Genomic DNA, 26,359 nt, shown 5'->3' with positions numbered 1-26,359 from the left:
TCCAAGCAGCCAATCTAACACGAGACAATCTTTTTTCTTATATGAGAGAATATAGGCTACTTATAATTTTCACAATATTTAAATAACTGATTTTTATTTAATCACTATTGAACTTAACCTAAAATAGATTTAACATTGTGGCTCCAGTACGACCAAGAACGTGAATGTGTGAAACTTTACCTTTTCTTGCTCTTTCCTTAAAATAGTTCCAAAAAAACATTTAACGGTAAAAATGCACCATTTCTCATTTTGTAATATGTCTTATCCTGGAATCTAGCTCAAATACTAGTTTAATTGTGGAAGAGTTTTTCAGCACCATCAGATAATTACAAGGAACTCCTGTGCTATTGAACAGTTTATTGCATCATCGCGTTTTCTCTTCTGTTTAAAGTAATTGCATTTCTTTCCTCAGTTTCAGCGGTGAAATGAAATTTCCTGCTAGCGATTTAGAACATTACTTTCTCTTCTGCTTTGGAGACCACGTGCAAACACGGTGTCGGAGGAGTAATGTCATTTCCACAACGGTTCATCAATCAAAAAGCGACATCTACTCCGAGGTGGGAAATTAGATATAAAGCAAAGGCGCTAGTAAGTGTAGCCTAATGATTCAGAATTGCCCCTACCCCAGCTTGTTTCGCTTCGAGTACGCTTTCGAGAGTCTAATGCCATCCTGGAAGACGTTGGGGACTTCAACACTTGGGCTATTTCCAGTTTAACATATTCAAGTCACCGACACGTAACAGATCTGATGTCTGAACTACCAGTAAGAAGGAACTGTTTCGAAAACAATGTATATCTGATTGATTGATTGATATTACCTCGCTTTTCAGACAATATTTTGGCTATTTGCAAAGATGAGAATAAGAATGAGTGATGATGTGATGAAATTGATGAAGAGACACTCACAAAGAACATTCTTAAATAATATGCTAATAGGTCAGGTGGTGTTGGAGTTGACAGTGATATTACCCCGAGGAAGTTGTTACCAGAAGGGGATGTTTCATTTCATACATCTTGTTATACAGCTCTGAACATGCAAATCGTAGTACAAAGGGCAATAATAGCTGTGATGGCACTCAATACGCTGACTACGAGTTAAACAGTGAAAAGCCAGTCGGCAGATCTTGCTCCTGGAAAGGTTGTCCCACCACTGTGTTTAGGGTTAGCTTAATAGTTTAAAATGGTTTAGCGAGAACTTGCTGTTCTTTACTTCACTCCTGTAGCCTCCAATCAACAACTAAGCCGCTGACGTCATCTCAATCCAGAATCTATCGTTAACCCTTTTGCTCACGCTGTATAGGGTGGGTGAGAAGTTACAAGACATTGAACATTTGCTGTAGTTTTTTGTAATATTTTATAACGGTCAAATATTGAGGGACAAGTAATTAATCTAATTGCCCGTTAGTAGGAATTAATTGCAATTGGTAATATTAATATCCGTCGCGAATACAGGTGTCTAGCGAACTGCCTTAGCCAACACTAGCTTGCTCAACCACCGTTTTTCGCCCGAATTCGGATTTACATGCATTCTTATGGGAATAACAAGAAAAATGCAACTTCTAAACCAATGGACCGAATTTGATGAGATTTCAACCAGCGGAAGAACACATCATGAAAGTACTGATTCCAAGATTTGAGCCTAATCAGAACAGAAATACGGGAGTTATGAATTATTAAAGATTCATCGCTGAATTGAAAGGGAGAAGCTACCCTACTGAGATGCCTTTGCTTTTCGTGACTGACTACAATGGAGGAAGAGTTAGCCTAATCTCTGCGCGAGGGGCTGCTACCAAAGGTTAAGGACCGGAGTGAGCATTGACCAGGATAGGAGGACAACGGTCAAAGCACCAGAAACAATAAACAAGCACCTGATCATAGAGGGTAGCGCGTCACTACGTTCAAATCTGGAATAAAAGGGATGATTTGAGACAGTTTTACACAGTTTTGCCTACAATCGCCACCGGAGTGTGAGCTACGCGCGACCGAGCTGCGAGTTGCAAGCAGACTCGAGGTCTGGATTTGTTTTCCTCGAGTGAGTGTTTCAGAGCCATGGAGTAGAGCAGAATAGAACCAGGGGATCCTTCTCCCCCTCGCCGTCAACGCATCCGTGCACATACGTGTGGTTATGTGAGAATAACGCCAGACACGTCCACCTGTGTCAATCGTCCGAAACAACGTCCAAAGTAGTGAAAGTTAATAACATTTGATATTCATGTGAAACCGCGAATGGCTCATCGCGTATGTTCGTCTCATCGCCCAAGTCGCGTATCGGTACTTACGAGAGACCGCGAAGAACTGACCTATTATTGTGCAAGTTGTCGTATGGAGTCGACAGTGTACGTGTACCGTCCTGGACGTCCCTGCGAAGTGAACGAGTGAAACCAGGATAACCGTGAAGTGCAACACGGGAGTGTGGAGGCCTTCCAGAACTGTAGGACCACTTTCACCCAACCCAGGTCAGAGGGAATGCAGCGAAGGTAAGATCCAACCATGTGCGTGTGTGAGAGAGATGACGACTATCTACCGCGAATCTGCGTGAATCAAATCATTGCTTAACTTAAATCAGTGCTATGGCATCCCTAGGCATCGGTATTCCGGCGGAATAATCAAATGTTAAAGATGAGAGTTAATGTTAACGGCAAACAATAGTTCATTGAATATATTTATACCTTCAGAAAAGATAGAAGGGGTTCGCACAAGGAACAATTATTCACTTTATGCTTAAAATCCTAAACGGTAAATTGTAAAAGGCAATGTAGCCAAGACATAGCAAGAGTATGGTCAAAGTAGTAATTAATCTAACCTTTGTAATTGTCATATTGTCGCCATATGCCATGGAATGAGAGTATGAATGTGAGATCGAGTGAAAGAGGGCAAGATGTAATGTGTATTTATCTGTGCTTTAATATATGTGTATATTCAGAAACACCGTAGTATTATGTAACGTCATTTCAGGTATTTAAAATCAAATCCTCCTAGGTTTATTCTTGGTAACACCGACTGTTAGGCACTTATCCTGACCGTATTATATTTCATGTAATGTTTAATTCGCCCAGCAGGTGAGGCGAGAGATTCTTCGATGTTGCGTTGCTAAGCTCAGCTCAGTTGAGTCAGTTGAGTTAATTAGTTTATTTATTAAATTAGCAGCCCGTGACAAAATATGGCGCCCGAACATTCGACGAGTAGGCAAAAAAGTAGGCAAGTAAAAAAGTTGGCCGAACAAGCGACGAGTAGGCAAATAAAATAAAGTAGGCAAATAAAAAAGTACGCCGAATAATCGACGAGTATGTGAATAGACATTTAGGGGTGTAAAGAGTAGGCCCAAATAATCGACGAATAGGCAAATAGAAGAGTAGGCAAATAGGAAGCAAATAGGAATTAGACTCGTAGAACGATGTTACAGGCAGGCTAGTAAGGAACCTGGAGGTCACGAGTATTCTAATTAGTTGCTTATCTACTCAATGTGAATTTTATTAAGTTTGATTGTAATGGTTAACAATCAGTTATGTCTATTACCCAAGGGGATTTAATACTTGTTGTTAAAGAGAGTTTTCAGCCTACGAATGTCTACGACAGGGTACCAGAATTTAACGCTAAGGGGGAACTAAGATTTTTTTGTTGAAAGTTAAATAATTGCAACCTGTAACTGAAAATCCTGATAAGAATCTATAAAGACGTGTTCATTTAAAGTATTAATGTGTCATTTGTACGGTGATTTTAATTAACTGAATATACAATCGATGTGTAGCTAGAACCATTTTGTGTGTTTTTTATGGTGTAATAGTGAAAATACTTTGTCGCGACTATAGCATTTATCCATAGCAGAATTATTAGAGGATTTTATTATTTTATTAACAATGGGCGTTATTAACTTCGGACGATAAAGGACAAAAGGACACGCGTTATGACACGGAAGCAGGTGAGGGGTGCGATCCCCGGGATCTGAAACCAGAAACCAGGAAAAGAATTTCGATATCTTTTTCCTTCGGCGATAGCCAGCCACGAGAAGAAGAAGAAGAAGAAGATTGGCATGCAAAGAACTACTCGTCTCCGCCAGAGATTAACGAACAATACCATGGACCGCCCAGGGGCTGAGAATTCTACAGATGCAGGCGTTTCGTCAGCCGGCAACGTTGATAAGGATCTAGGGAAAGATCAGTCGGTAACAGGGTTGCCAGTTCCAGAGAAGATGGACGTGCAGGCCATGTTCTCTCAGCTAATCAGCTATATCCAAGCCAGAGATGAAGAAAGAGAACAGAAGAGGAAGAGAGAAGAAGAAGAAAGGCGGAAGATAGAGGCTGCCGAAAGGAGAGAGCAGGAAGAAAGGAAGGAAGAACGCCGAAAACAGAAGGAAGAAATGGAAGAAAGAAGAAGAAAAGAGTGGGAAGAAAGATGGGACCGCCGTTTCCAAGTACTGCTATCCGAAAATGACCGAATGAAGGAGAAAGTACTTCAGTCGGAGAAGGAATGCGAAAGGAGACATGAAGAGACAAACATTAATGTAGTCACAATGGAGAAAGATCTGCGTGTAGAGTTACGTCAGGTTCAAGAAACTATTGGAACGCTGGACGCAAGAACGACCGAGAATCAGACGGGCATAACCAGCCGATTAGAACGACTGGAAGCGGAGACACGTGAATTGAAGGATTTCCAAATCACGCAACGGAGAAGAAATGAGGACGAAGAGATTCGCCGATTGGAGGCAACGTCCAGGGATGTGAACCCAACTCCTTTGCTCGTCGCAGCAGACGTGACCAACCAGCTGACCTGTCAATCAGCACCAACTTCCTTGGATCGCCAAGCAGCGCGTGACGTCATCGGCCGGAGCGGGAGCTCGCCGAGCTTGAACGCTTTCGCCCAGCAGGAGACACGCAGTGTTTCCAACCCGGAGTCGAATACTCGAGGAATATTCTCAAAGGTCAGCATAGATCATTTTCAAACGTACGACCCCGATCACGACGAGGCTTTACCGTCAATGTTCATACGGGACTTCAAGAGAGATTGTTTGTTGTACGGTGTCGATAGCCCAGACTGCTTGAGGCTAATGCGAAAATTACTCAAAGGGAGTGCAAGGATCTGGCTAGAGCAGCGGAATCCACTATTTAATAGCTTTGAAGAGTTTGAACAAGCATTTCTGCAACAATTTCAAGGTCGCCAGCTAGTAGAACGCAAAATCACTTTGCTTAGAAATCGCAGGTTTGATGAGAGCCAGAAAATCACCTATAAACAATTCTTTTGGCAGCGAGTGAGTGATTTCCACGCCCTGAAGCCCGGAATTGAGCCAGTTGAAATGTTAGCCGCAATACGTGCGATGTTTCCGCATTATGTGCAACGTCAGCTAACCGGAGACGCACTTTCCAACCTGGACACGATGTCGATGATTCTTTGTGATTTGGACGCGCTGGAGCAAGAAAAACGAGCATCCTGGGAAAACAAGAATCACAGAAGAAAGTATGAAGGAAGGCAAGGGGGATTCCCGAAAGTAAACTTGGCAACAAACAATAGTCGGAGACAGAACTCTGGGAGGAACAATAGAGAAGCTTATCCCCAGCGAGGCCAGTACAGCAATCACCGCCCACAACAACAACACTTCAGAGATGATAGAGATGGAGAAAACGCGAGATGGCAACACTGCCGGGGTCAAAACAACCCGATTCAAGTTGAGAGGAATCGTGCTGTGAATGCGGTTAGAACAGTCGTGTCCCCACAGACTACTGCTAATTTACCCGACTGGAATAGACCGTCTACTAGCCGTAGCGTGAACCCACTCTCCCCAGATTACCAACCTAGACGAAGTGGACTGAGGCAAGAACAGCGATCTCTGGAGCAGATAACCGATATTCAAGGCCCGACGGGAGACTAGAAGACTCCTTTGCCAGTCCGGCTCATGTCAAAGGAGACACTGAAGAAAATATTGCACTAGAGCCACCCCGATTGTAAAGTAAACAATAGGAAAATTAGAGATTATTTTTTTTGATATTAAAAGACAAAAATGTAGACCTTTCTTATAATTAATGCAAGAAGTATGCAAACATATGTGTGAGAGGGAACAAATTGCAAACCAAATATTTACTTATATCTTATTTAGCTTATTATTCAGTATTCACTTTAATATGTATAAAACTACAGGGTGTATCCAAAGTTAGTATATATGTGGTATGAATTTTTTCCTGTCACTCGCAAGTTCGCTCTGAAAAAAATTCATAATTAAAAGGAGGGGAATGTTATAACGGTCAAATATTGAGGGACAAGTAATTAATCTAATTGCCCGTTAGTAGGAATTAATTGCAATTGGTAATATTAATATCCGTCGCGAATACAGGTGTCTAGCGAACTGCCTTAGCCAACACTAGCTTGCTCAACCACCGTTTTTCGCCCGAATTCGGATTTACATGCATTCTTATGGGAATAACAAGAAAAATGCAACTTCTAAACCAATGGACCGAATTTGATGAGATTTCAACCAGCGGAAGAACACATCATGAAAGTACTGATTCCAAGATTTGAGCCTAATCAGAACAGAAATACGGGAGTTATGAATTATTAAAGATTCATCGCTGAATTGAAAGGGAGAAGCTACCCTACTGAGATGCCTTTGCTTTTCGTGACTGACTACAATGGAGGAAGAGTTAGCCTAATCTCTGCGCGAGGGGCTGCTACCAAAGGTTAAGGACCGGAGTGAGCATTGACCAGGATAGGAGGACAACGGTCAAAGCACCAGAAACAATAAACAAGCACCTGATCATAGAGGGTAGCGCGTCACTACGTTCAAATCTGGAATAAAAGGGATGATTTGAGACAGTTTTACACAGTTTTGCCTACAATCGCCACCGGAGTGTGAGCTACGCGCGACCGAGCTGCGAGTTGCAAGCAGACTCGAGGTCTGGATTTGTTTTCCTCGAGTGAGTGTTTCAGAGCCATGGAGTAGAGCAGAATAGAACCAGGGGATCCTTCTCCCCCTCGCCGTCAACGCATCCGTGCACATACGTGTGGTTATGTGAGAATAACGCCAGACACGTCCACCTGTGTCAATCGTCCGAAACAACGTCCAAAGTAGTGAAAGTTAATAACATTTGATATTCATGTGAAACCGCGAATGGCTCATCGCGTATGTTCGTCTCATCGCCCAAGTCGCGTATCGGTACTTACGAGAGACCGCGAAGAACTGACCTATTATTGTGCAAGTTGTCGTATGGAGTCGACAGTGTACGTGTACCGTCCTGGACGTCCCTGCGAAGTGAACGAGTGAAACCAGGATAACCGTGAAGTGCAACACGGGAGTGTGGAGGCCTTCCAGAACTGTAGGACCACTTTCACCCAACCCAGGTCAGAGGGAATGCAGCGAAGGTAAGATCCAACCATGTGCGTGTGTGAGAGAGATGACGACTATCTACCGCGAATCTGCGTGAATCAAATCATTGCTTAACTTAAATCAGTGCTATGGCATCCCTAGGCATCGGTATTCCGGCGGAATAATCAAATGTTAAAGATGAGAGTTAATGTTAACGGCAAACAATAGTTCATTGAATATATTTATACCTTCAGAAAAGATAGAAGGGGTTCGCACAAGGAACAATTATTCACTTTATGCTTAAAATCCTAAACGGTAAATTGTAAAAGGCAATGTAGCCAAGACATAGCAAGAGTATGGTCAAAGTAGTAATTAATCTAACCTTTGTAATTGTCATATTGTCGCCATATGCCATGGAATGAGAGTATGAATGTGAGATCGAGTGAAAGAGGGCAAGATGTAATGTGTATTTATCTGTGCTTTAATATATGTGTATATTCAGAAACACCGTAGTATTATGTAACGTCATTTCAGGTATTTAAAATCAAATCCTCCTAGGTTTATTCTTGGTAACACCGACTGTTAGGCACTTATCCTGACCGTATTATATTTCATGTAATGTTTAATTCGCCCAGCAGGTGAGGCGAGAGATTCTTCGATGTTGCGTTGCTAAGCTCAGCTCAGTTGAGTCAGTTGAGTTAATTAGTTTATTTATTAAATTAGCAGCCCGTGACAATTTAAGCAATCTCAAAGAATTTTCTGTACATGTGCATTATGTAAAAGGCTTACCTGCGGTATGTGCCAGCTCAGTATACAATGTATGTGCCGGCGGCATCCACCAGTTTCATCCAACGAACGCGGAGGAGATGAAGTGAGGAGAATGGAGAAATATTCTAGGAGAGATAAGGAAAGTGGAGCAAAGAAGAGACAAGAGGAGGAAAACGAGATGAGGGAGGAAGATACGAGAAGAGGGGAGTGGAGAGTAGAGTATAGGAGAGAAATATAGAAGAACGAAAAGAAGAGGAGAAGAGTCCAGTGGAGTCGGAAATCTAAGACAGAAGAGGAGATACAAGGAGTGGAGATGAGTGGGATGGAGATAAGATGCGAGAAAAATAGGGAAAGCGATACGAGATAAAATCAGAGCAGAAGGAGGGGAAAGAAGAAGGATAAGGAGAAGGGACTGAAGAGAAGAGGTAGTTGCAGGAAATATCGTCTTAGCGTCAAGAATTGATGCATTGGTCAAATTATCGACATGAAACAGTCAATAACATTTTGAAAAGTATTGGAGAATGTATTAGATAGGTGCGAAATGCCTTTTGGCTAGTTCAGAGCAAGGTAAAATCTTCCATGTAAGATCTTTGATTTTACCTGCGATTATACCACTAAAAACATGAATGTAGTTTTAATATTTATAAGAATTATCCACTTCTCGGTTCGTTGAAATGGAGATTTGGTAATTTATTATTTCCCCTCCCCCCATCGTTAATTCCAAACTGAATCATTCCGTTTCACACGGCGTAGACAATGAACACAATGGGATTGGTCTAAAACTTATAAAAATTTTCTGGCACCGGAAGGGTTTGAACCTACGACCATCAGATTGACAGTCCTGAACGGTAAACACTACCCTACAAGCTTTCGCTATTGAAAGTACGTAGAAGGAGCTGACCAATGTGAAATGTAGATGCAACTCTCCTCCTACATGTAGTGTGCAAACAATACTTGTTTGTTACAAAGACGCACTGTGTTTTGCGATAATAAGGGGCCTCGAATAGCGTGAGTGAGCCACTTTGAAGGCTAGCAAGCTACGCTACCAAGCTTGTCTTTCTTTGATAACCAAGACATTTTTTTTCACCGTTTCCGAACGCGATTGCTATTGTAGAAGTATATATTCTCTCAAAAGAGCAAGAAAGGAAATTAGACCAACGTTCTCCCGTCGTTTAAAACCAAATATTATCTATTAAACGAAAAGTTTACGATTGTGAATAAACCTATCTGAGCATAAGGTGGATTTATATAATACATTTAATAGAAAGATTTCTTCAAAATTTCTCTCCCACTGTCTACGTACTTTCAATAGCGAAAGCTTGTAGGGTAGTGTTTAACGTTCAGGACTGTCAATCTGATGGTCGTAGGTTCAAACCCTTCCGGTGCCAGAAAATTTTCATAAGTTTTAGACCAATCCCATTGTGTTCATTGTCTACGCCGTGTGAAACGGAATGATTCAGTTTGGAATTAACGATGGGGGGAGGGGAAATAATAAATTACAAAATCTCCATTTCAACGAACCGAGAAGTGGATAATTCTTATAAATATTAAAACTACATTCATGTTTTTAGTGGTATAATCGCAGGTAAAATCAAAGATCTTACATGGAAGATTTTACCTTGCTCTGAACTAAGCCAAAAGGCATTTCGCACCTATCTAATACATTCTCCAATACTTTTCAAAATGTTATTGACTGTTTCATGTCGATAATTTGACCAATGCATCAATTCTTGACGCTAAGACGATATTTCCTGCAACTACCTCTTCTCTTCAGTCCCTTCTCCTTATCCTTCTTCTTTCCCCTCCTTCTGCTCTGATTTTATCTCGTATCGCTTTCCCTATTTTTCTCGCATCGTATCTCCATCCCACTCATCTCCACTCCTTGTATCTCCTCTTCTGTCTTAGATTTCCGACTCCACTGGACTCTTCTCCTCTTTTTTTCGTTCTTCTATATTTCTCTCCTATACTCTACTCTCCACTCCCCTCTTCTCGTCCCTTCCTCCCTCATCTCGTTTTCCTCCTCTTGTCTCTTCTTTGCTCCACTTTCCTTATCTCTCCTAGAATATTTCTCCATTCTCCTCACTACATCTCCTCTCCTCGTCTATCCTCTCTTTCTTCTCTCCTCTACATTTCCTCTTCTGCTTTCGCTTTCTCTTTCTCCTGTCCTTTTTCACCTTTCGTTTTCTTACACCTCTTTTCCTTTCTGTAGACTCATCAGCGATGAAATACTAGAAAACCTTTTTTTCTTTGAGAAAGAATTTTGTCACTTGAGATATAATATAATAGTGATATTTTAAATAATTTTATACAATAATACTTGTTTTTTTATTTCTTTCGCGTATTTTATAAATATCTATTGTGCATGTGGCAACCCTGAAATTGAGCTTAACTCTACACGCAACCCGTCAACGCCTTGTGTTAATTGGGTTGCCTAGTTTAAAATGTTGTTGTCCTAAAACTTTTGAGAGACACTGTACACTTCCTCCTTTGCCCAACCCCCTATTAGTCACAGGTCGTGAGGTCTGGAATTCTGGCAGGGCATTCGTGAGGTCCTTGTTGTGCCAGCCAACGAGCCGGAAAAATGTGGTCGAACCAGGCTCGCACGGTTAGTGCAAAGTGTGGCAGGGCGCCCTCTCGCATGAAAACATGGGTCACTTCATGTATTAAACAAATTCAAGGAAGTAAATAGGTACATCGACCCGGAATTTACGGAAGCAATCCTTGGAGCATTAATAGTGTTGATTCTGATAGTCAGGGTCATTCATTCAGTTATTCCGTCACTTAGAGGAGAGTCAGTTTAATCAGTCAGAAGATGACGACATTGATTACACCTGAGGGAGAGTTGTGATAGAGAACCTCTTAGAACCATCACACTACGCATCGACACGCTGTAGAAAAGTCTATTCTACGCACCTAAATCTACGAAGGACATCAGCTTCTAGTTGAAACGGGTAACGTTTCTATCATCGCCGAAACAATCTTAGGGAGACTAAAATCCAATATGTGTGCATTGTGTATTCATTGGTCACGCCATGCTATTCATTTACTAACTCTCGTATGAGTTAATGACGCCAAGCGAGTATGAATGATGAAATGAGCTATCGCCACCCGAGGGACATCTGAAAGTCCTTAGTTCGATCTCGTCGTTCCTAAGGGAAAGATACGTGGTGGAGGCGCCGGGCATCGTTTCCGGTACCTCTCGATACGATGAGCCAAACATACCCTTTCAACATTATCAGGTGGCGTTCGACATTCATTGTGCCAACGACCCTATATATTATGAAATTCGTATGGACATATGTAATCCTATTCCATAATGTATGTGTACAGAAAGGGTAATTGAGATTGCTTAAATATCACAAAACTAAAACAGAAAATGCTCGATGTCTAGTTACTTCCCACCCACCCAGTACACTGCTGGTAAGCTCGCTAGCTAGGTGGAGTGAGATTATTTCCGTAGTTATGTATTTGCAGCTTGGCAGCGGGTCACAACTTTCGAAGTTTCCAATCCACAAGCAAGCTGCTACGTCATATCGACCTAGAACATATCGCTAACTCTCTTGCTCACTCTCTGCGCCGTTCGTAGGCTCACTAGCTAGAATCGAAATCAGTTGGAGATATTCTGAAAATAATATGACTGTATGTCCCTTGAATATAAATGAAGAAGAAACACAAAGAAACAGGTAAACATATTCTGGAACGAATATATAATGTTTTTATTTTTTAAAAAATAACGAATAATAATAATAATAATAATTATTATTATAATTCAAGGACACTTGTCAATTTCGCAAGGATTTAGTTACAATAAAATAGTATATCAGTCTGACAGTGTCTTTTGTACTTCATTAATACTCTCAGTTTGGTCACATTGTTGAAACAAGATCGGAGCAGTCATCCACCTTTTACATTCGCATGTCACTTTGCGCTTGGTGCACAATATATCTTGTTCGGTCGTCCGGAATTACTCTATCTCTTACTCCCGCCACGGGGCATACTCCAACGATCTTAACTCTGCCCCTAAGGGAAAGAATCTGATAGGACAGGAAGGAGAAAAAAGGAGAGAGAGGACTCTAGGATGAGTTATGGACCAGATGAGTGTCTGATGTCTTGGAGGGATGTTATGTATCAGGGGGCTCTATATACATCAGCCGTTTCATCGGACTTCTTATCCCTGGAAACGAATGAGCCCTGTCGGCGACGGAGTTCCATTTCGTTCATCACAGAACCTTCCGCTGTTTTGTGTTCTTCGTCTTCCCCAAGTCCACTTAAGCGCCTAAGTCCTTGAAGGCCCGCTAGGGAACTCTGATTTTCCTAGTCTGCAAGAATATATTTGTTTCAATTGTCGAACTGGTCTTATTGACGTACAGAGCGGGCTGAGCTCATTTGACTTGCTTTTCTTGGTATATTTTTCATGGTTGCGGAATCACGAACTTGCAGAATCATATGCTACTGTGTTGTAAAAATTGCACATCGTATCGTTCACATATATCTCATTTAAATATCTTCAGACTATGTTGTTGGTTGTAAGCAGTTGTACTTTACATACATACATTACTTTAGCATACATTTGGTATTATCTATTGCCTAAGCTTCTTAACTAACCTTACTCAAACACTGTCCCGCATCGTGGTCGTGAAGTCTAAGGTTCAAGCATTGGGTTCCGGCTACGGAACGCGCGCAGGTTCGAGTCTCCTGGGGAGAAGTTTAACTAATTTTCTCCTGAGATTTCGGCCTGTGTATGCCACCGGTGGCAACCCACTATCGCGAGGAAACTGGGAGCTACGGGTGAGTAGCGTAATCCGTTGATGCAAACCTTCAACAACGACCGGGGGGTTTGTCGTGCTGACCACATGGCACCCCGTAACTGGTTGGATGTTCTGGTGGGAGTGAGGCCGGCAGTCGGTAGGTAGGCTCTGTCCCTCGCGGGCTGTTGCGTTACGGGTTATTATTTATTCTAACTCTACGTGTCGAGAGAGCGCCTCTTCTCTCGTCTGCAGTTCAACAAATGTCTTTTTGCCCTTGGTGGGAATGGAATCTACGACAGGAATATTATGTTACGACAAATCCGTGTGTAGCCGAGCATGCATGGAATGAATCACATATAGAATTCAGTGTGACTAGAAAACGCTACTACCCGAAAACTAAATTGGAAACAGGAAATGTCAAAGACGCCTTCATAGCAATGTCCAAAACTCTACAAGTCACCCCAGTTTAGAATTCAAGAATCCCCTGTTCAGAAAATAGAAATAGTAACAGCAAAAAATAGTAGTTGGCTAGTACACGGTATTTGTAGTAAAATAACAGAAAACTGTCGTAGGTTGGATCCCCACAATCGGCAAAAAATGTTCGCCGAAAGACAAGTAAAGAGGTGTTCTCTGAAACGTAGAATAAGTATAGTTGAAAAGCATTAGACAATGGATAATGGCCAGTTAACGTTGCATGGTAATGCATAACCATTGCCACTAACATTACTTTCTAGAATATGCAATCGTGGTGATGGACAAGGCCAATCGTCACACGAGCTCGCTATCGCATGTTCAGGTTTTTAGTCCTCGTGTGCATCAGTGTTTTCATGTGATTATTCTTTCATGAATACGAATTGAACAAGTCAACATGGAAGAATTAGATCTTTCTAGGGAGAGCAGGATAACGACTTAAGTAACTATGTATATGTATGTCCAACTTTTGTTCATTTTGATTTTTTGAACTATGTAATATATATTTTTGAAGATTTAGGAACGAATCTCACAGGGGTGTCAGAGCAATTCTTGTATTTCAATTTGTATGCAGCAACTTGGATACATATCGTGTGAGTTAGGAAGGGTACATTAATCAATTGTGTGAACTCTATAACTGCCGTTAATTTAGAGTGGTTGAGCTGAAAGTTTTTTTTACAGTTACATACGCATTAATGGATTAGTCAAAGCAAAATAATTTAAAGAGTTTCAAGATGGCGGCTGACGAAATTATCTTCTGTTTCTTTTCTCTAAACGAAGAGATATCGAGCTGAAATATACAATATGACGTACTTTACAACCTAACACATCCCAACTTTGAAAAATACACTTAGAATGTGAGGGAATATATTTTCCTTCCGCAATTGTAACTTTTTTATCATGTTCGCTTCAACACCCATGATCACGTGATCCATTTCCTCTTGTTAATTCCTCAAGGATTTCCGCCTAAACCCTACAGACTCTTTGCTCTCCCATTCTTTCCTCCGAACAATCCCTTGGGAAAGAGTGTAAAAGAAAGAAACGAAAACAAGGAGAAAAGTAGCTCGAAACGGATGGACTCGAAGACAAAACCAGGAACCTTTTCTTCCTTCAATTTCCTCCCAAATGCTCGTAATCAATCCTTTCGGACACTTTACAACGATTCTCGCCACAGAGTCAAGATCGCTTGGCGAAACTTGAACTTTTAAAATTTAAGTCAATTAGTTCTTTTCTCTCAGCCCTTTCCTTGTATTTCGCTTCCTTCTGCAGATTCTCCTTTATCAATAATTCCTCTCACTTGCTTGTAGTAAGGAAATTATCACTGGAAGCTTTATTCTTGCTTCATCCTCGCCACTCGCATCCCTAGAAATGTTTTCTAGGCATGCAATGAATCTAACTCGACCTAAATTCATTGATTAATTTCTTATTTACCTTTATTTCATATTTTACTGTGGACGTAACCAGAAAAACAATGTACTCAAGCCATCCTAGTTACGGTAAGAGCGGTTCTATCCACTGCAAAATAATTCAAATGGTTTCAACTGTAAGGTAATAAGCTTTATTTAAAGTTAATAGGTAAGCATGCTTTCTGTATATATATATATATATATATTATTCTTTTCGTGCAGGAGATAATATCAATGACGTTTTACAAGATTCGAAGAGAATATTGAAGCAGACACATTAGTAAATAAAATACCAATTATTATGCGAGTATATCCTTTAAAGTAATATTTATATTGCACTTTTTATATTCACACTAACACGAACTCATTCAATTATTTTTCTTACGTACTTAAAAACTTCAAAATGTGTAAAATTAATAAAATTTAAACTTGTAAATGTTTTTTCAAAACTATAAATAAAGCATTTTTTTTTCTGATTACGTACTTACTTTGCAATAAGTGATTGCCGGCTTGGTGACAAAGTGCCTCAAGTGGTCGACTTTCGTTCTCCCCACGGAAGTTTTTGAGTTCAAATCCCCGTTCGATTACGAACGTCCCTCCATCAATTTTATCATCCTCACTGTAGCTATTAGTTAAAAGTCGAAATGTAAAATAACAGGAAAAATACAAGTGGATTTCATTATCGAGTTATTCAAGAGAATGAAAACAAAATATTTAGAAATAGTCTAATGTAAACTAAATACGTACCGCTGAAATAAGCCACTCTTTATAATTTGGAATTACAAGCATTGCTAGTCCTATAGATGTGAATGGAAGAGTCTATTTGATTTAAGATTCATAACACAGTTTTCTTGACATTTAGTGAATACTGCAATACAATAATGGATATTAATATCATGCAATAATTTAAGGAAATTCGATAGTACGTAGAAAGTAAAATGGATGAAGGTGAACTATCGATTAGTGGAGAGGAAGATAAAGTATTGACCTAGCAACAAAGCCCTATAATGAAATTTGTCAGATAGAAACTTTCCAATTTAGTTTCCTTATAAAGTGGAAGAATTCTGACAGTCTATGGTTGTTCTAAGACTCGTAGACATGTCATTGTATCTTTTCCAACACAGAGGTCCAATGTAGGAGAAAACTAACATAGCTTTTCCTTCGTTAATTATATTTCTTTCCTTCTGACACTGATAGAATCCCTAATGGGATCGAGAAGGAGAGAGGGAGAGAACCAGAGAGGGAGAGGGGAAGGGGAAAGAGATAGAGAGAGAGAGAACAGGAAATTTCCAACAACAACCAACCAGCCGGCAGGAAGCTGCACAACACCTCTCTCATTACTCCCAGATAAAACTTTTTCTTTTCGCAGTCGGATGGATTTTTCATGTTAATTGCCAAGATCGATGAAACGTAATTAGGCTAAAACAAAAAAAAAACATAAGTTTAGCCGAAGGGGGTGCACAAAGCAGCGGAATTCATCACTGAAAAAATGTACCATTTGACCCAGTTTACATTTGGGGATTGATTTTTCATTCCTGGCGCAGGGAAGAATAGTACTTTTTAAAAACGTTTTTAGTATTGAGATCAGTTCGTTTAAACTTTTCTGTTTTAAGCATATGCAAGGAATAATGGAAGATGATTTTTTGTACTGCAGCTGGATTCTCTCATCCTGCATCAAGCTGTGGTATTGTCATAGATAATGCTTGTTTGCTGTAGAGTTTAACTAATTAAATTTGAACTATATTGCCCTAGCAAGGAGAAGTAAAATTACGGCTTCTGGAGTTATTGCATTTAGAAGTCACAATTTAATATTACGTAATTTCCTCTCACCTTAAAATACCACAAAAATCAAAGTTTTGTAGGCGATCAAAGGTTTAGAGTTCAGTACGGGCCTTATGGTCTTTTACGTTTAGGATCACCTGAAACAAGACTGTTTTTGTCAGAAAAGTCGTTAATATTTGAAGATGTAAGAATTAATATGTAGTAACCATAGGGAAGCAAGGTTTTGGTTGTGTTCCTTTTCTCTTGTACTCCAGATCATCTTGCAAAGAGATCCCCGTTTCTTGTATTTTTCGCGATTTGGGAGGTTAAACAGAACAGCCTGCTGACTGTTACCACTTGCTACAAGCACGTGAAGTGGAAAAAGGAATGTCCAGACAAAAGCTCGTCCATGGGCTTCCGTGGGTTAAAATGGTTTATCGTGCCTTGTGCGTTTCTTCTTTTGAGTGGTTCTCGAAACTGTGACGAGGTAGTGGACGGTTTTGCTCTTTTGGAACGAGAAGTTAGTACTGTGTAAATTTTGTGATTATTTTACTAGCTCTTTTTACTGCTTTTAAAATTAGTGCTTGTTAGTGGAATTTTTACGCTTGTATTATAGAGTAACAACGAGTTTTGTGCCTGCGAGTATCACAGCAGATGTTCATTGCCTGGTGGAAGCTTCTTTTGTTACATGTGACAAGGCTATTCCGCATTCAATTCATGTGCAAAGAAGGTCATGTTGACAGCGTCTTTCGATGTCTATGGGACACTATGCGCCGTTTTCTGTGGGATATTATGGAACACCCATCGTACATCCCAGATCTTTCCCCTTTCGGCTTTCACATCTTTGGTTCGCTGAAGATGGTTCTGAAGGATAAGCGTTTCGTCTCCCATCAAACGCTTAAGATGCTGTGGAAAAGTGGTTCAACACGCAACTAGCGTCCTTCTTTGCGGACGGTATCCAGAAACTTGTTCAGCATTTGGACAGTTTCCTGAACGGTAGTGGTGCTTATCTGTAGCCTCTGTCGAAGTAATACCAGTACGCTATCTTTGTGAAATTATGTATTTTCTTGCATACAAACAGTGTTAGCTTCTACAGCCCAGCCAGTCTATATTTCATTTGAAGGACCCTCATTCCTCGAAGGTGATGTTCAGTTTCAAATGCCGGTTGGATACGCACCATATTACAAGAATTTCTTTAAAACCTTAAACTCCAATTATGCCCTAAAGTTTCTGAGAAAGAAGCACAGTATTGCAAGCTACGTAATGCACTCCTCAAATATGTATTACGATTCCTACAGGATTACTTTATCACATATGATATGTAACGACCATGTCAGTGCTGTAAAGACCTACGATATATGACGCAATTGAAAGACCGCATGGTCAACTACCAACTATTATATTAAACTCTTAGAACAAGATATGTGATGATCTGGAATGTTCTTTGAAAAAGACAGGGACATGGACGTAACGAATTGTAAGTTTGTTTATAGTTGATTTTTCTATGTTTAAACTTATTGGATGTAAATGTATTGTGTGTGTAAGGGTGCAGGTTTTTCTGAATAGGGAAAGATTAAAATAGCAACTGTGGTTGCAGTGTGTGTTTGGAAACCACATTGTTGCTTCTCTCCATATGTCATTGTAATAAACTGGTACTCATTATGAAACCTTACTATTAAAAATTTCGTGGCACAATAATATTCTTCTAATGTCATTCACAACAGACAAAATATATTTATGAAGATGAAAGAGGCTTAAGCTATGACAAGTTTGATACATCTATTCGTATGCATGTTAAGCTGGAATTTTGCGCATGTTCAATATGACTACTAAATTGTCACAAGAAATGTACAATATAAAATAAGATAATTAGAAGACTTATGTATTAATTCTTTATGTATCCTGTAAAGCAAAAGAAGACTGTAATTTAAGAAATTAAAATCGAGGAATACGATGAAGTATAATTTTACTGCAAACAATAGTAATCTGCACAGTCATTTGCTGCAAAGCAAATAATATATCTGCATGTTTATACAGCCCTGCCATCTGTATTAACTGTAATGATACCCCTGAGGCCCGAATGAGTGATATTACTAATGGATATGTTAATGCCCATTTAGCTAGCACACCTCGTGGGAGACTGCAACTCATCCTGTCAAATAGGGTAGGGGATCAGAAATCGGACGTTATGCACAAACTGGGTTGTTTGTATCTGAAACATAATTCTGTGCAAGGCACAGGCGGAGTGAAACGAACGGAACCTAACCTATCGCAGTATGTCGTAGAAATATAGGACAGTACATTCTTGGGTATTGAGCAATCCGTTGTACCATTTTGGTTGTGACAATATTACTGTACGGAAGTGAAAGCTGGCCAACGAAAGGAAAGAAAGTTAGTAAGGTAACCACTGTACAAATGACGTACTAGTACGATTTAATTGATTGATTTGCTTTATTTTATTTCGTTCTTGTGCCACTTTTGGCTAATTTGCGAAGATGGGGATGAGTGATGATATGATGAAACTGATGAATGGACACTCACACATCCATGCCCAGGCGAGGATTCGAAACTGGGACCCCTGGCGTCGTAGCGCGATGTGCTAGCCACTAAATATAGTAGGAAAAACAAGATGGAACAGATGGTGGTGTTGCGAGTTCGAAAATGGCCGAGGAAACCTTCATGACAATGAGCAGTCGGGCATCCTCGCTCGCAACGGAAAACATTGCTCACGGTTTTCTTGGATCGCCAAGGAGCAGTCCTGCTGGGTTTGATGTCACGAGGTGACACAATTAACGCTGACAGCTATTGTGACACACACTCACGTCTGCGAGCTGCCATCAGGAAAAGGCGCCAAGGGATTCTCGATGTGGACAATGTGATTATCCTCCACGATAACGCCAGGCCTCATGTGGCAAACAGGAACATCGACAGACTTCACATCTCCTATACTGTATATCTGGAATCTCTGGAGCCAGGCAGCGCATAATGGTAGAGCAGGAAAAAAAACGAGTGGGAGGAGCGAAGCGGTACACGGTGCTGCAAAGGCAAGGAACAGCAGATGCTATTTCTCCTCCATGCAATCCCGTTCCCGTCTTCATTGGCCAAACCCGCTCGAGTCACTACTTGTACAAATACTTACTTTGGATCGCTCGCTCCAGAGATTCTCGGGACAGAGTATAGATGTGTGTGCAGAAAAATACATTCACAAGTAAATAGGAGCAACCGAAGCCAAAAATGACTCTGATATATATCTAAACATTTAATTACTAATCAATTTAGAATGAATTCTGGCAATTAAACGCAAGCATAGATAACGGACTAGTTATAACTTGCGAATACATGTGCGAATGATCCATTTCAGAAGCTACGATGCGATTCATTAAATTTATAATTGACTGCATCCATTATAAGTGTAATCGTATGTGCATATATACGAGAGCTGCGCAAGAATCGATAACTCAATTTGTACCTTTGCGTAGGATATTGGCTACTATAGTTAATTTCCTCGCCAGTTTTTTTTTTTCCACAATTAATGTTAATTTTAACACATGTGGTACTTGTAAACTTCTACATACTTAAAACTTTCCGGATTTTTTCAGGTGTGGAAAGACAATAAGTACAATCAAAATTTTACGGTTGCGAATTGTTTGATTGCAATTTTCATTCTACATTTCTCTCACTTTTTTCGATTTTGAGCTTTGAAGGCTAAATGACGTTCATGCTTTGATATGAATCGAATCTGGTGAGTCTCCCACACAACATTCTAAACCACCAAGATTCTCATCCTCATATTTTACATTTGTGCTACTAGAAAAATCCTTAATTTTCAGTGTGTAGGCTCGCTTGCGCAGTTTTATGGAGAAAATAATCCAACTCTAATAAAATATGTGTAAGTTAGTTTAGAGGGGGGGAAGGAAAAACAAGAAAGGTTAAGTTGATTGCTTAAAGAAGTAACTTATCTAGCAAGAATAACCTAAGATGACTGCTTACGAAAGAAAAGATGTGCATCCAAGAGAACTAAGTTACGAAATAGGGCGTAATGCAATAAAAACTGGTTCTTTCTCTGAGATGGGAGCCCGCTTGTGACGAACTGATGGCCCGATAAGTTATTGTTTTTAAAAGTCGATGGCCTGATCTCAACTATTTTACTCGCAAATACCTTTCTATTTTTAAACTTTATACGTTTATTAAAAAGTACCATTAAAATTAAATATTAGTAATAAATGTTGGCGTTATCATAATCGATTATGTCTAGACTTGGACAAATATATAAATAAATTTAAGTTAGTTGTCAACCACTGGATGTAATGAAATTTTCTAGTTTCCTCACGCGAATATAATTAAATTAATTGGTGATCCGATCGTATTAACATGTTATGAAAAACTCTATATGCTGACCAAGGCAGAAATTTATCTTATTATAAAACATAAACTAAACGTAACGTTTCAACCTTCTAGCAAGGTATTCTTCAGACTGTACCAAGTACAAAAAAAAGACCTTGCTAGAAGGTTGAAACGTTACGTTTAGTTTATGTTTTATAATAAGATAAATTTCTGCCTTGGTCAGCATATAGAGTTTTTTATATGATGGAAACAAGGTTTAATGGTGTTATAATTAACATGTTGTATTTTGGACACCGAAATCTTCAAATTACGTAATACTAATGGGGAGATCGATCATTGTATTATTATACTTGGAAAACTTATAATTATATCATTAATTTGATTTTAATCATGTTGATTGGTGGGAGACTGTTTCAGAAGAACCTCCTGCGACCCAGAGGTTGCGAAAAATTGATGTGTAGAGGAACCTGATGATGATTTGACTGGTAGATGGTTACCTCTTCCGGATGCTGTACCAAGATGGATAATGAATATGAAACAAGAGAAAGTGAACAAAGAGGCTGAAAGGGCACATTGGGTAGACACGGACTAGCTTATAGACTACTTTCTGAGAAATACTCAATCTTCGGGAAGCCACCAACACTAGGCAAGCCCAGGAACTTGGCGAACCTTTGGGTGAGGGGATAACTTAATATTTCTCTGCTCCTCTTAAAATAGACAATTGGAGGTTGGCTAGTTCGAGGAACTAACGGAGTCTCTAGCTTCGTACACTGACTGATTTATATGGCTGTTGGATGAAGTATTTTCGCCCTGGGGTTAAGGTTCATTTGTATTTCTGCTTGCACTCTGGGTTGCACGTCTCGATTGAAGTCCCTCTGATGTTGATTTGGTGATCCATTCCTTGCATGAGGCTATTCTCTTTGTGGAAGATATTTACTAGGCCGTGGATTCGTGGGTTTGGCTCTTCCTAGACCTCGAGTACCGAAGGTTTTGGCCTCAGGGTTGGCAGGGTTGAATGCAAAGCACGTCCAGCTACTAACACTTCACAAAAATCGGTTTCTCAAACATGCTGATAGCACCAAATGAAACCCTCCTAACCAACATACATACATAAATTATAATTCTAATAATGCCTACGTAGTTATGTTAGGAGTCCAGGTTTAGGGTTGTTAGCAACCAATTTTCGTGTCGTGTTAACAGCTGAATGTGCCTATCACTTAATCCAGGGTTTACATGGGCCTTGAGGTTGTCCCACAAGGTCTGGACTATCCTCGTGGTAATTTCTTCAATGGATTCCAGCCTCAAATCTTCTTGGATCTGCCATTTGTGATCAATAGCCTACCATACCCTTAAGTATGAGGGATCTTATTGGGAATGTAGCACACTAATCATCATTCATCCTCAGAGGAGTCTCTTACTCGCTAGCAAGCTGGCCTGATGGTAAGGCGCCAGAGGTACTAATTTACACACTCTGAATGGCAATACACAACTCTTGAGTTTTAAACCCCTCTGAGACTGGATCAGCATGGCTAGAGGAATAGGTATACCTGTCTCTGTACTGCAGCTGAAGACCTGCGGTGAATGGTTATGCTCGCGACTGTACGAAGAATGACTTGCGACTCGGTACTTAATTCGTTCTTCCTTTAACCGTACTTCTCCCCTGCTCCATTTCAGGCTTTTTATATGCCTGCCTGACGCTCCGTACTCAAATCGACTGCCCGTTCGTTTTGAATCCTTCGTTTGGAACTGACTCCTGACCTCTCTGCTCCCAGACATTTATTCCAACTCAATTTACTCAATATCGCCGACTCTTGCTTGATCGCGGTTGTTTACACCTCTTTGCAACAATCACAATCCAGGAAACTCAAGGAAGCTGGGCAATGTCTGGCAAGATATTCCTTAGATGGTTCTGGCAATTTCCTGAATGGGTAAATGTCTGGGGTTGTAGAGTTCGTTGAACGTTACAATTAAGAGATCCTACGGATCGTTACGATAGTATGTTGGTTAGGAGGGTTGTATTTGGTTACATCTTTGGAGAATGTTACTATTAGGGCTTATTAGGAAGTACATATATCGCTTTATTAGGATGCATTATCCCCTAACAATGATATAACATGTAAAAGAAACTCTCCATAAGTAATACCTAGAGACGCTGAACACGTCATGTAATAAATCTAATTTAACATATGCTAAAGGAAAAATACAAACACACTTCATACGCTCCTTTGAACTGTAATTAAGAAGAAAGATACTTACGACATCTATGATTTGCATTAGTGTGAGGCCAAAACTAAGCTGCAGAGGGTCTGACTCGTTCGCGACAGGACGTTCCAAAACGTTGTAGTGATCCAAGAGTTTGTGCAATATTCGTTTCTCGTGTGGACCTTGAAGTGATTCTGAAAGAGAAACACAACAATGAGATGTCTGTTGATTTTAGGTAATCTAACAGAAAAGTTATTGTTATGTACATTACTCACTGATAAAAAAAGTAAATATTATTTAACTATAACTCTGGTTACAATGGGATTTTCTTGGAATCCTTGGGTTTCACTTCATTCGCTGAAGTATAGGATAACGTTAACTCTGAAAAGGTCAAACATACTGTATCCAGAACCGAACTGGCTGATATTCCGATACAATCAATTCATTAATCACCGCCAGGAGAAATTAAAGAATTTAATTGTTGCCAAAAATAATCGTATTCAAAAGATTGGCGCTCAGAAGGATCTGAGCGTCGTATCTGATGAGGAACTCTCCTCTTCTGAGCACATCTCCACAGTCAATAAGAGTTCCATGCATATGTTGCGTCGTGTCTATCGTTTCACTGAAATAAACAACCTGTCCGCTCTTAGCACTTTTTACAAATATACCGTTTCACCTTGAATAAAGCTATCGTATCTGCTTCGTGGCATACCACTCAAATTTATAAAGACTAAATTCCGTTCTTTTTGGCCATTGTTTTTAACCGAATTCCACCTATAAAACTCCAGAAAAATCCCATTCCTCTGAAGATGTTCAGACTTCTCACGAGAGACACAAATTGGTAGACCATACATTCCAGCATAAAATATCCAAGAACAAAATCAGCAGTGATCGCCTTCTCCAGGAAATTCACTTTCGAATGTCGCGTCTTACACAACAAGAAGCACTCAACGTTTCGCATCTCAGAAGCCAAGATTATGCCTCATACAACGTTCACGAACTACCTAGACAATACAATAATCTAGGAAATCGCATAGACACTTCCGAAAATTATTCACGTTATAGAAGGCTGCTGTTTAAGAATGTAAATCACTTAACCAGGATTATTTTTACTTTATGTTGTTGGTTTCTCTTCTTAGTACATTGCAATGTAAAAACAATAACTAATGCTGTATTTGGAATAAAACAATAACTAAATAAAATAATACACACTAACATTCCTAAATACTAAATACTCCCTCTGTCCCATAATTATTGTCCGGTACACCTTTGTTTGGTGTCTCATAATAATTGCCCGATATTCAAACTGTGACATTGGAGTATACAGAAGAACAACTTGAAACACGGGAATGAGTCATACAACTTTATTATTCAAGGATCAGTCCAAATTGTGCTTTCCATCTGCCTCTTCGTCTGTCATTCCTGTACTACCATTTTGGCATACCGGACTATAATTATAGGACAGAGGGAGCAATTAATGTGTATTTGTTATGATAGTGAAATTTTGTGACCGTATAGTGTGTAGTTGTCTATAATTTTGAATAAATGCAAAGTAAGAAGCTTATGTGACACAACGCTCTGATTTAATGTGACCTACGATACGTGCCAGCCTCCGTGGCAGAGTGGTTAGCAGATCGTGCTGCGACACCAGGGGTCTTGGTTTCGCATCCCAGCCTGGGCCTGGATGTTGTTTGTGAGTGTCCATTCATCAATTTCATCATATCATCACTCATCTCCATATTCGCAAATCAGACAAAAGTGGCAAAAAAGCGAAGTTAAATAAAGCTAATCAATCACTCAAGACACACGATACGTGTCGCTTGTCACTTCGATGTGAAAGCTCTCGTAAGTTCAAGTCAATATTATATACCTTTTATCTCATTAATCTTAATCGTAGTGATTACCGAGCAAAGGTAGAAGAACAACACACAATAGACATGCAAAGATATACAAATGTTATCTCATTCATCTTTAAATTTACTTTTTTTTAAAATTTCAGAGCGACTTGGATATTCCAGGTTCTTAACATGTAGAATGGGTTGCACTTACACATCCGGAAAGAACATTTTATATCGCTCCTTGGTTGACAGAACAATATATCCAACCGAGTATAAAAATAATAACACAGACTTGAGGCTTATGAATATAGCATGACACGATGCAAAGGGTACGTTACAGGAGAATGCTAGACAGAACTCTAGCAGATTGCATCCTGGGACCTTGATAAACGAGCATGTAATTTTCTCGTAAACTGTTTTTGTATTTTCTTGCCGGAAGCGTGATTGATAGAGGAAGATTAAGAGAAGAATGGAAAGAAGAAGAAAAGGAGATGATATTACATGACGTTTTCTATCTGAGGAAGCTCTAGGCTAGGAACGATTCCGCACAAACATCAAGAAAGGAGAATGGAATTACGCTCTTCGACTTAATGTATGCTTTATAAGTTCGTATTTTTTATTTTCATATAAACAGTGCACCGGTGGTGCCAATGGAGGGGCTGAGTGGGCCATATCCTGCCCTGTCAAAATGTAATGGAAATTTATTATAATAAAAATAAAATGACGTGGAGAAAGTGAAGGTGGGCTCCACACATTCACAATCTCGTCCATTTGTGGTAGTGATGTGATCAGCGCCACGCTCCGGTCGCCTTTATCCCCGCGAGAGGCTGGGTGAACCTGAGATCCGCTCTACGCAGGGCCATTGTGATGGAAACGTTGCCACCTGAAATAACCCAACTCGGGAATCGAACCAGTGTACCCCTTGCTGCAGGCAGACTCCCTATCGTCTGAACCACCATGACATCTGAATCAATATGAATAATTCCAATCTTGAAGAAAAAAAATTTAAACAACTTGACGTATTTCTAAATATTAGTTTTCAAAAATGTACATTGCCGAGTGAGGAGGGGGGCGGGTAGTAGCGGGACTAGGAGGGAAAGGAACCCCTCTTCCAGCATCTTCCATGGGCAATCACACTAATGACCTAGTATTCCAGTTAACTTTCAACTTCTCCAATTCAGAGTAGCGGAAAATAGGTCCTCTTCACTGCTAATAAGATATCAGAGAAGGTCCTTAAGAAAGAAAGGGCCAATGATTTCAGGAGTCCCAAAGCAGTAAAATGAAAGACGCTAATAACAGTTACATATGCTACAAAGCAGTTAATCCATTTACCTACGGCTGTATCACTTTTCTAGCAATGATTGATTGATTAATTTGATTAAGTTTAATTCACTTTATCGGCAACTTTTGGTTAATCGAGAAAATGAGAGTGAGTGATGAAATAGATGAAGGAAACTCACAAAGAACATCCATACCCAGGAAGGATTCAAAACTGGGTCCTTTGGTGTCATAGCGCGTTGTGATAAGCAC

General features: G+C 40.0%; 1 protein-coding gene across 1 annotated transcript in view; it reads right to left on the bottom strand.

Moving 5' to 3' along the window:
• The window catches only part of LOC145994605 (neuronal acetylcholine receptor subunit alpha-7-like), a 550,747-nt gene that overhangs the window by 96,177 nt on the left and 428,211 nt on the right, over window positions 1-26,359 (bottom strand). The window contains exon 2 of the mRNA XM_083130647.1: window positions 23,046-23,185. Within this exon, the coding sequence (XP_082986773.1) occupies window positions 23,046-23,185 (140 nt within the window). The remainder of the gene's footprint in view (window positions 1-23,045; window positions 23,186-26,359) is intronic.

This window comes from Lepisma saccharinum, chromosome 11 (assembly GCF_977018435.1).
Source record: "Lepisma saccharinum chromosome 11, izLepSacc3.1, whole genome shotgun sequence".
In the NCBI taxonomy this organism is placed as follows: Eukaryota; Metazoa; Arthropoda; class Insecta; order Zygentoma; family Lepismatidae; genus Lepisma; species Lepisma saccharinum.
This window is presented reverse-complemented; position numbering and strand designations above follow the sequence as displayed.